Here is a 10,680-nt window from a genome sequence, read left to right on the forward strand (position 1 = left end):
GATTGCTTCTGTTCACATAGCATGGGCATACAGGCCGTACATACACTTTCATTCCTGTGTGATATGAATGTAAATCGCATCACAGCTTCCAGGTGTGTGTTGGCTCGAATGCTTCGTAAAATATACATATGCATACTTATCCTGAACTGCATAGACACCAAAGCAACTTTATCATCTCTATCCAAAAATTCAGGTTCTGAGAAATCTTGGTTTTCAAAAACCTTATTAAGTTCTTCTAAGAAGTAACACGTTTCCCACAATATCAAACTCATAATCTGAGGTGATGGCTATGGCGTTTGGGGAGGATCAGAGGCAACATACCAATGCGAGGGATCTCCACCACGACCCGCGAAGGAACCGATCTCCGGCGCCGTCCGAACATCGTGCGACTGAGAGAGGGCCGCCGGGCGGCGCGGGGTGGCTGCGCCGTTGAAGATCTTGGGGCCCCGTCCAAGATACTGCGGCGGCGACGGCAGGGCGGGAGAAGGAGCGGCCGCCCCTGTGCGACTCAGGCGATGGCCGCCGGGCAGCTAGGCGGCGGCAGAAAATGAAGAACTCTACGAGAATGAGATGGGAAACCTACGAACTAAGATAGGGACAATTCTTTTTTCCAGGTGTGATTACTTATGTTATTAGTCATTGCAATTACTCATATTATTAATCAATAAAATTATCATTAAAAAGGACTAATCTACCCTAACAGCCAATTACCAAAATGTCCTGAGGAGAAAAAATCAGGGATCAATAATGACTATTGGATCAATTATATACTACCCACTATTTACAGGAGTATGATGCACCGTAAAAAGTCTCTTAAGCTATCCAAATGGTAGGCCACCGCATTATAATACTCCACCAAGAAGAATGCGATATCTTTGCAGGGATGAAATCCAATTAGAAAGTATCCACGACAATCTCCACACTCATTGTTTGTGTTTGTGTCAAGAATATTATCATCATCCCAGCTCCAATCAAAAAGCTGCCCCGCTAGCGTTTTGTTATTTCCATATTTGTCAAGATCCTGATCGTTATCTAAGATCCAAGGCCTGCAAATTCCTTTCGGTTTAATTGCAGATATATTTGCCAGTGGCGCAAGGTCAACACAATTCTTCAACGCCAGCCTGCCTGACCGTTTGATTCACTCAGGGTCCATATCCGAATTCGATCACGGATCTCTGCAAAGTACACATCCTCCTCCGATCTCCCAAGATAATGCTTTCCAACTTTGCCTTCCTGGGGATATATTGGTGTTCTTATTACTTCATATTTTCCACTAGGCAATGAAAACCTACAAAAATGTCAACAACTATTTAAATATAAATTAAGCAATATGAATGCTAGAGTTGGCAAGAGAGTTTAGTTTCTTGTGCTTTTATCATGATGTTTACCTGGTGACAAATGTACCATGATAGAGCAGTACGTGTAATGCTCCATGACAATACACACCGTAGCGCCATCTGCATGTTGACATCATAAACATGCACATGAACGACAAGCTACCCCGCAAATTTACCACTCTCATCATAGTACCACCTTCCCTAGTAAACGACATCTTCTGCCATTGTCCTGTGCTCGACGAGAAAACATCTAGCGTCAACTCGGGCGGCGGCCATTCCGTCGAGTGCAGTTCCTCCTCCATGCTCGTGCTCTGTGAATACCTTGAGCTTATCGTGAAGTATTCCTCAATCAGCTGTTCCGGTGAGACTTCTCTCGACGCGCAGTCGCTCACGTCGAACAACCCTAAATCCTTGGGTTGTATCAGGAACACCTTGTAGTGCGGTGACACGGTAGGATCGAACGCGAGATACGGGGCGCAAAACTCTTGGTCGCACGTGGCCGGGAGGCGCGCCCACCGTCGGGTGGCGGGGTTTACCACGCAGAAGGCCCTCATGCTGCCACGGTAGAAGTTGTAGCCGCAGGAGGCCGTTGCAGTGGTCCACGATCATGTTATGGTCCTCGGTGTAGCCGGGCAGGAAGTGGAGGTTGCCATAGTCGACGCGGCGGTGCCGCGTGGAGGGGCGCCCGAGGAAGTGCGGGCGGTGGTAGTCGCAGTAGTTGGCGAAGATGCCCTCCACCGAGTCGGGCAGGTGGTGCCTCCGGGGCAGCAGCCGCCACCCGTCCACGACAGCTAGCCACGCCCTGCGCACGCGGCGGCACGCCGCCAGGTCCCGCCGCGCGAGGCGGCCGAGGATGGCCACGAGTACGTCGTCCGGCAGCGCCTCCGTGTGGTCCATCAATGAAGATCACGGCAGCTCGGGGTGTTCTGAGTTCCGACGAAGGTTAAACCTGTCCCCTGCCGTGCTTTATATGCAAGATTTTACAGCCATATATGGTAGGATTTGTATGTACTGGTGTCATGTAAAAAGGGAGTGGAAAACTTGGCAGGTACGGAACCAAGTTTTCGTATGGAAAACTTGACTTGTGGCTTACGATCCATGTGCTATGGACGCAAGTTCCACGGCAATCTATTCCTTTTTTGAATTCAACATATATTTCTGATGATACACACATGATATACTAGTGTGGCTCAGACATTTCATCAAACACCTCATGTGCATAGGAGGTGAGCTAGAGCACCCAAATGCCCTCCCCTCGCCGGCCAGAAAAAACAGAGCACTGTGGAGTGCTCTGCCGTGGCGATGGGTATATATAGGCAACTCATTTGTCCAGGTTCGTGGCCGAAACCGGTACAAATAGTTGTGGGTCAGGAGCGAGGCACATTGGTCCCGGTTCGTGCCTAGAACCGGAACAAATGGGTCCCCACAAACCGGGACCAATGCCCACGAGGCCCCGGCCGGCCCCCTGGGCTAACGAACCGGGACGAATGACCCCATGGGTCCCGGTTCGTGACTGAACCAGGACTAATGGGCTTGCCCTGCCCGAACCAAAGCCCTGTTTTCTACTAGTGATGGTAAAATTTGTAAAACTGAGCTCAAGAATTCCAATGATCCAGGGATTGGCCCTCGGCGAAACCGGCTAACAAAGGTACAAATTACAGAATAATCAAAAGGGAGCGGGAACAATGTGTTGGTACCCTACTAGATTAAAGTTACACAGGGAATGCCCTATAAGTACATGATACAACTTCAGAAATCCACACCTTATGGAACCACCATTTATATCCACCTGTTGATGTGTATGTGCATCGATCACGGTTGCTGATCGACCGCTCATCAGCACTTCACTGGATAAATAATAAATGAGCCTCTCAAATCATACACTGCCTGTACACGCAATATTCCTCGGAGTTTCTATATTTACATTGTGTTGATATGGCGAGCTGAGATATTCTCGAGAACCAAATTTCCAGTGGTCTTCGTATGTCACGTTTCAAAGAGTTGGCTTCTCATGGTACTGCAGATCTCGTCTGCCACAGCATCGTTCTCAAGTAGGAACTTCTCGGCTTCCTCCTTGCCAGGCAGGAAGTCGCCGTTGATCCAATACCCAGAACCTTCCTTCACGATAACTCCATGCGTAGAAGCCATCTCCAGAATCTCCGATTCATGGCAGATTCCCTTACCAAACCCAATGTTGAGCCCAGCTTCCTTCAGGGCTGCTGGTACTAATTTGTTCTTGATAATCTGCACTGCTATACTAATGCCAGTGGCCTGAAAATGCAGAATTTTCTACTATTAGAGCAATGGCATGTACCCGATGCTCTGTTATGATCAAGTTATGCATACTTGGCATGTTTAGAAGAAAAATGTGCATTTTGCTATAGTGCTATCGACCAATGGTAAGAGAACACCAATTAAGAATCATGAAATCTGTTTATAATACCTCTTCTTTGCAATAGTGCAATTTCCTTCTCGAAGTCCTCATTCTGATTGCTGAATAGAAACCTAACGCGTTGCCACCACAGGTTACCTCCTTGTAGAGCCCAGAAGATGGATCTGAGCTACGCTTTGTTCTAACCTATAAAAGGAATCAATCACTAGTCAAAGAAGCATGGGAGCAGCGTCATAATCCCCGTGTTAACATATCTTGGGAGACTTTCATGTTTTCACTAGAAGATAAGAAGAATGGCAAAAAAATCACATTAAAACTGCTGCAGAATCAGTATGAAATGTCAGATCAGCATCAGCGGCAAGGGAAAACATTATCACACTGATATAGAGGCATACTGACATATTTGAGCCTTCCAGTACTACAATAGCATATCTTTCCAAATGTGACAAGCCAGTACTGAGTTTTTTATTTTTCAGATCAAACCCATTTCATTTTCAAGATTAGGATTACAAGAACATAACATAGTGTATTTATCTATCTTTGTGGGTACATGGAGAAATACTCATTTATAACTGCAGGAGATTGGTTATAATAGGTTTCTTGTTGGAACAACAGGAAACAGTACAAACTAAAACAATTGCTCAGTCAACAATATCAGACAAATCGTGTGGGAACCAGGAACAAGCGTCTCAAGGAGCTGAGGTGCTGTTCGATGTAATAACCCAACAACACCAAGAAACACAAGTAAATTCGTACCTGATTCACAAAAATAATAAGTGTTTCAGAGCGACTTAATGTGTATTGAATTTTTCGAAGTGCCCGGGTCATTAAACGGGATTGTGCGTCTTTAAATTTCATGTATATTTCACCTTCCAGTTCACATTTGGGAATCAGTGCTGCCACCTGTCATTAATCCATTAAAAGCAAGGTAAAGAAATATATAACATAGGTTAAATACGAAGTACATAAAGTTGGCAACATAAACAAAAGTTGATGAATCATGCATAAATGCAAGATAAATAACATATCATGCCAAATTATAGTGCTAATCTTAAATCATGGAGTTAACAGTCCAACTGTCAGACAAACTACCAACACATGCTCTTCTTTGGTACTGCTAGGGAAATGCACCATCTTCAAAATTCAGTTCATATCATCAATGCTAATGTAAGTAAGTTTCTACCTATACGCTATAACAACGTAGATAAAATAAGGTAAAGAAAACAGAAAATATCTGAAAATGGCATAGTGAAGTAACATACACTATCCACAACAACAACATCAATGGATCCACCAACAAGAGTGTTCACTATGCTTAATGAATTTTCAGCAGAATCAGGTTGAGCTATTAGGAGTTTGTCAATGTCCACGCCAATTTCTTCTGCAAATGAAGTGTTGAAAGCATTTTCTGCATCAATATAAGCACAGTAGCCTGCAAGTATTCCCAATCACAAATATTGATCAGATACTCTGCTTCACGATACAATGTAAAACGTATCAACTACCAAGCACAATGAACCAAACAAAGAGTAAATATAAATCGCGCAATAGCTCTGTGAAAATACTTCAGGAGAAGGATTTCAACCAGTTGGATGAAACTTGCTCTTGAGACTTGACGTAGGGAAATCTTTTGTAGCCAGCATTGTAACAACGTTAAAAGACTCCACAAATAAGAACAGTGTTTCCATTAAAACATATTAGCAATTTTTAGATATGTTTCTAAGATACAATTCCCAAAAATTCTTTACTAATGCATGTTAGAGAACATTAAAAAATAAAAACCGACAAATGTGGAAGCCCTTCTTAAAGTTGAAGATCCAATTTCTTGACGCTGAAAGGTTTTGAATAATGCTACGTACAGCTGCTCAAGAATATACAAAAACATTTATAATGACTTCAGGAGTACACAAGATTATAACCATTCACAGATTTCATGTTGTCAAGGATTACTGCAGCCAAGTAAATATGATGAAGGATAAAAAAGGAGGGTAGACAATATGATAATTAAATAAAAAAAATTGCAGGCACCGTAACAGAAATATCAACCTCCATTCTTTTGGGCTTCCTTGATAACATGAAGTGCAAGTGTTGTCTTCCCAGATGACTCTTTCCCAAATATTTCAACCATTCTACCCTGCCAAACAACTTTAATCAGTGATTTCTTAAACAGGGCAAGTAAAATAAAATTCGAAATATACTGGAAAAAAAAATCCAAGGAGACAAACATGAAGCTGTGCCTGTATATACTTTTCTAGAAATGCTGAAGATAAACTGTGATTCTTGGGTTCCCAGTCAAAAGAAAGATAGCAATCATCATCAACACGCAGCACATGATGTTTAGCACGAGTGAATGAAAGGGAATTTGCCACTCAATTAACCAGTTGAACGCATGATACAGTTTAAACCAATGCGGAGGTGTAGGTGTGCATCAAAATTCCCACAAAATATACCAAATAACATTTGGACTTGTTACTGCAGACAGAAATACGGAATGCTGTATAGCATAAAGCAACAGCACAGAGAAAGGTTATTTGAATTTTCCTGGGCAACATCAGTGAGCAATGTGCAGTACCAAGTGAGGCATTTATAGGTAATTAAATGACAACAGCACATACGTAGATATGTGAATATTTAGTTTTGAACAACCATGGAAAAGAATTATCACCTTTGGTAAACCTCCAATGCCAAGAGCAAGGTCAAGCTTAAGAGAACCAGTCGAAATGACAGATGCACGCCTTGTCCGGGAGAAGCGCTCCAAGCATAGATTAGAATCTCTATCGAAATCACTTGCAAGCTGAGAGACAGCACCGTTCAGTGTCGACACTTTCTCGAGAGATTTCGCGTCATCCAGTGGGGGGTCGCTTTCATAGTCTAACTGCATATCAGCTGAAATTTTGCACAGATTCCTGAGTAGATGCATAACTCATAAGGAAGGCAGTTGATAACTTAATATAGCTATAGAACACAAAAGAGTACTACGTATATAGCGCTGTAACTTTGGAGAGCACATGGTGTCGACTAGAATACTACTCCCTCCGTCCCATAATATAAGAACGTTTTTGACACTGTTCTTATATTATTGGACGGAGGGAGTACATAATTTAACTATGTGTTTTGTGCAGACACAATAAAGTGGTACTTGGGGAAAGACAGTGCCTAATAGACATTGAATGGCCACAGCAACTTGATTTTCGCTCATTTTTCGTGTGCAAAGCTGGTTTTTGACAACACTGGGTATATAGTACACACGGTATAAAACTTCGAAGGTCATATATATATATATAGCACACAGCAGATAAATCTGGAGCCTTTCTTAACACAAATAGGAGTACCAAACAACAAATAAATCTGGGCAGACATCAGCCGCACCTGTGGTTGACAAGAAACAGCCTTGCAACTGGAACCGACAATATGTATCGCTCCTCCCACCCTAGCAGATCACGGCGAGGAAAAGGCGGCCAGAGTTAACTTGAGAGTTAAAATGAAGCATTGCAGGCAGAGTGGCGGTCGGGATGAGGAGGCAGCACCTGAAGGGGTAGGCGGCGGAAGTGAGAGGGTGCGGTCGGCGTGGAGTAACGGCGGCCCGCGCCGGAGATGAGGGCGGCGGCTCGTCGGAGCAGCGCGGGCGGCGAGGAGAGGACGCCCATGCTGGCGGCGCGGCAGGAGGAAGAGGGAGCGAGGAAGGAAAGCAGGAGGCCAGGGAGGAACAAACTGGCAAATCTTACAGACCCAAACTAGAAACGTTGGGCTGGGCTGGGCTGGCCCGGATACCGCAGGCCCATTTCAGGGAGCTACGAGTGAAAAAAAAAATGGCCCGGCTCACGAAACGAGCACAACAGCGAAATAATAGCGCAAAAAACCGCAAAAATGGTCTCTTCAGGTTTCGAACTCGCGCAGTTCCACTAACTCAAGTGTTTTGCAAACCACTGAAGTTATATGCCATTATGCCGTTAGGCCGCGCTTGGATGTGGTGTATTGCAATTCGGATGTGTCAAATTTACAGGTGTATTATACTGGTCACGACTGATTTCCGGTCTGAATCGAAACCGACAGCCCGAGGCGTGTATTATTCACAGGTGTATTCGAAAGAAACACGCTAATCCAAACAGGGCCTTAGTGATAGGTAATAGCGCCAACTGCATAATAACAATGTCGCCACACTATTAATGTTTTTTGAATTAGTTGATGAAAAAATCCTGAATTTCAAAAGGTTAATGGATTTCGAAAAAAGTTCATCCATTTTCAAGAAAAATTTCACAAACTTGAAAACAAGTTCACCAATTTTAAAACAAAATTTCATCAATTTTGAAAAAAGTTCATCAAATTTAAAAAAATGTTCATGTATTTAAAAAACCGAATTTGAATAAATTTCATCAAATTCGAATTTTTTAGCAAAGTTGAAATAAAAAGTTCATCAATTTTGAAAAAAAGTTCATAGAAATTGGAAGAAAGTTCTTGGATTTTCAAAAAATCATCGACTTTAAAAAAGGTTCATTGATTTTTTAAAAAGTTCATCAGATTTTAAAAAATGTTCACAAATTTTGAAAAGAGTTCACAGATTTGGAAAAACGTTCATGGATTTTTTAAACAACATTCGGCGATTTTGAAGAAAAATTCATCAATTTACAGTCACATATTTCGGAAAAAGAAATAAATAGAAAAAAAAGGAAAAAGAACAGAAAAAATAAGAAATAAAAAGAAATGTGAACTGGAAAAGAACAAAAAAGACCGAAGAAGTTTTTATGCATAAGTTTGCGATGGCCCTAGTGGTTAGCACGGTGCGCTATGAACTTAGAGGTCTATAGTTTGATTCGTCGGCACGCACCATCTTTTGCACTTTAAACAGATAAAGGAAAACGCTAAATGGGCTGACCCATCTCACAGTAGAGAGTGTGATTCAGGCGCCCGTTTGCAAAAAGATCTATAATGGGCGCCCGTCGGCACGTACCAAGTGACTTTGCCGTCAGCCAAGTCTTTTGCCGTCTGCACAAGTAATAACAGACGGCAAAGCAGCATCTTTGACGTCAGTCGAAACGTGATTTTTGCCATCAGTCCAACTACTTTACAGATGACAAAGAATTTTTTAATTTTTTAAAAAATACGCTGGACACATGAACATCAACAAGACATGAAGGACAAGAGCAAAGTTCTGCTACAACATTCTTACGCAAGAAATTTACAGAACTGAACATCAACAATTTCTTTATAGACCAAATTATAAAATTCTTCTACAACTTATTTATAGAGGAAGAGGGCTCGGGGCGTTAGCTGGGGCCGTCGGTGGCGCGAGCGGCGGCGGCCAGTAGCCCAAGACCATACCGGGCGTTGTCCTCCTCTTCGTAGGAGGCGCGGGGCAGCCCCTGTTGGTAGTCGCGCGAGCATGGAGCCGCTCGGCCTCCTGCACTAGTTGGGGGCGAGCGGCATGAGCCCTTTGCATCTATCGATGCTCCCTGCGACAGCCGATGGCGCGAGCGGCGACCAGTGGCCTGAGCGGCGGAGGCGGCTGGTGACCCAAGCGGCGGCTGCCAGTGGCGTGAGCGGGAAGGAAGAAGAGAGGGGCAGGGACGTGGGCGGCGTCCGATGGCTGGAGCGGCAATGTTTGGCGAGATCTAATGCTGGCAATGGAGTGCTCTAGATCAATGCAGGGCAGAGGTATACGCGAGAGAGAGAGAGAGAGGTCATGGGGGGTGGAACCTGGTGGATAAGGCGGGTGGGCTGTGGGTGGTTGGTGTGGGCCCCGGCAATGTGAAGGGAGAGAGAGTGGTGGGGGTGGGTTGTGCATCTAGGTTGGATGTTGCTGCCAAGTCATCGATCCGTGGGATCGATCTGTGAGCTTTGTTTCGCTTTGTCTTCTGCGTTTTTATTTAGACACGACAAAGAGCTCACTTTGCCGTCTGTAAATAAAAATGAAGACGACGTCTTTGTTTTTTTACAAACGGAAAAATAAGCTCTTTACTATCTGTAAATAGAAAACGCGACAAACATACTTTGTCATTTGTGATTTTTTTACAGACGGCAAATTGGTCTTTGCCATCAGCAACTATCGGCAAAATTAGTCTTTGTTGTCTGTCCCGAGAAAATGCTGATGATAAAGTGAAGTACTGACGGCAAATCTCCTGTTTCCTGTAGTGTTAGCCGGCTTAGCATGCGTCGTCATCTCTTTGATCTTGTCTGGGTTAGCCTCGGTGCCCCGTTCTGACACCAGAAAATCCAGGAACCTGCCTATAGGGACACCAAAAACGAACTTGGCCAGGTTAATCTTCATCTTGTAAACTTGAAAGTTATCGAAAGTCTCCTTGAGGTCGTCCAACAGAGTTTCGTTCTTCTGGGACTTGACCATAGTGTCATCAACATAAGCATGAATGTTGCACCCGATCTATTTGTGGAACAATTTGTTGGGGAACGTAGTAATTTCAAAAAAATTCCTACGCACACGCAAGATCATGGTGATGCATAGCAACGAGAGGGGAGAGTAATGTCCACGTACCCTCATAGACTGTAAGCGGAAGCGTTATAACAACGCGGTTGATGTAGTCGTACGTATTCACAGTCCGACCGATCAAGCACCGAAACTACGGCACCTCCGAGTTCTAGCACACGTTCAGCTCGATGACGATCCCCGAACTCCGATCCAGCAAAGTGTCGGGGAAGAGTTCCGTCAGCACGACGGCGTGGTGACGATCTTGATGTTCTACCGTCGCAGGGCTTCGCCTAAGCACCGCTACAATATTATCGAGGACTATGGTGGAGGGGGGCACCGCACACGGCTAAGAGATCTCAAGGATCAATTGTTGTGTCTCTGGGGTGCCCCCCCGCCCCCGTATATAAAGGAGAAAGGGGGGGTGCGGCCGGCCAGGAGGAGGGCGTGCCAGGAGGAGTACTACTCCCACCGGGAGTAGGACCCCCCCCCTTTTCCATGTTGGACTAGGACTTGGGGGGGGAGGAGAGAGA

The 10,680-nt window shown here is 44.4% G+C and overlaps 1 protein-coding gene across 1 annotated transcript; it reads right to left on the reverse strand.

Annotated features, from left to right (window-relative positions):
- Positions 1–2,969: 2,969 nt before the first annotated feature.
- On the reverse strand, positions 2,970–7,420 carry LOC123066577 (DNA repair protein recA homolog 2, mitochondrial). The gene is made up of 8 exons (XM_044489631.1): positions 7,257–7,420; positions 7,099–7,159; positions 6,395–6,615; positions 5,776–5,863; positions 4,992–5,161; positions 4,486–4,632; positions 3,781–3,915; positions 2,970–3,608 (listed from the first exon to the last, which is right to left on the reverse strand). The coding sequence occupies exons 1-8, from the start codon at positions 7,374–7,376 to the stop codon at positions 3,324–3,326; spliced, it is 1,227 nt and encodes a 408-aa protein (XP_044345566.1). The 5' UTR covers positions 7,377–7,420; the 3' UTR covers positions 2,970–3,323.
- Between the last annotated feature and the right edge of the window lie 3,260 nt (positions 7,421–10,680).

This window comes from Triticum aestivum, chromosome 3B (genome assembly GCF_018294505.1).
Source record: "Triticum aestivum cultivar Chinese Spring chromosome 3B, IWGSC CS RefSeq v2.1, whole genome shotgun sequence".
Lineage (NCBI taxonomy): Eukaryota > Viridiplantae > Streptophyta > Magnoliopsida > Poales > Poaceae > Triticum > Triticum aestivum.

Excerpts from the sequence above, each read along its gene's own strand:
- LOC123066577 (XM_044489631.1), bottom strand. The coding sequence starts at position 7,376 with ATGGGCGTCCTCTCCTCGCCGCCCGCGCTGCTCCGACGAGCCGCCGCC. Across the intron at positions 5,864-6,394 it reads GCATTGGAGGTTTACCAAAG|GGTAGAATGGTTGAAATATT; the intron begins GTGATAATTCTT and ends GTTGTTTGGCAG. Across the intron at positions 4,633-4,991 it reads ATGTTGTTGTTGTGGATAGT|GTGGCAGCACTGATTCCCAA; the intron begins GTATGTTACTTC and ends GATTAATGACAG.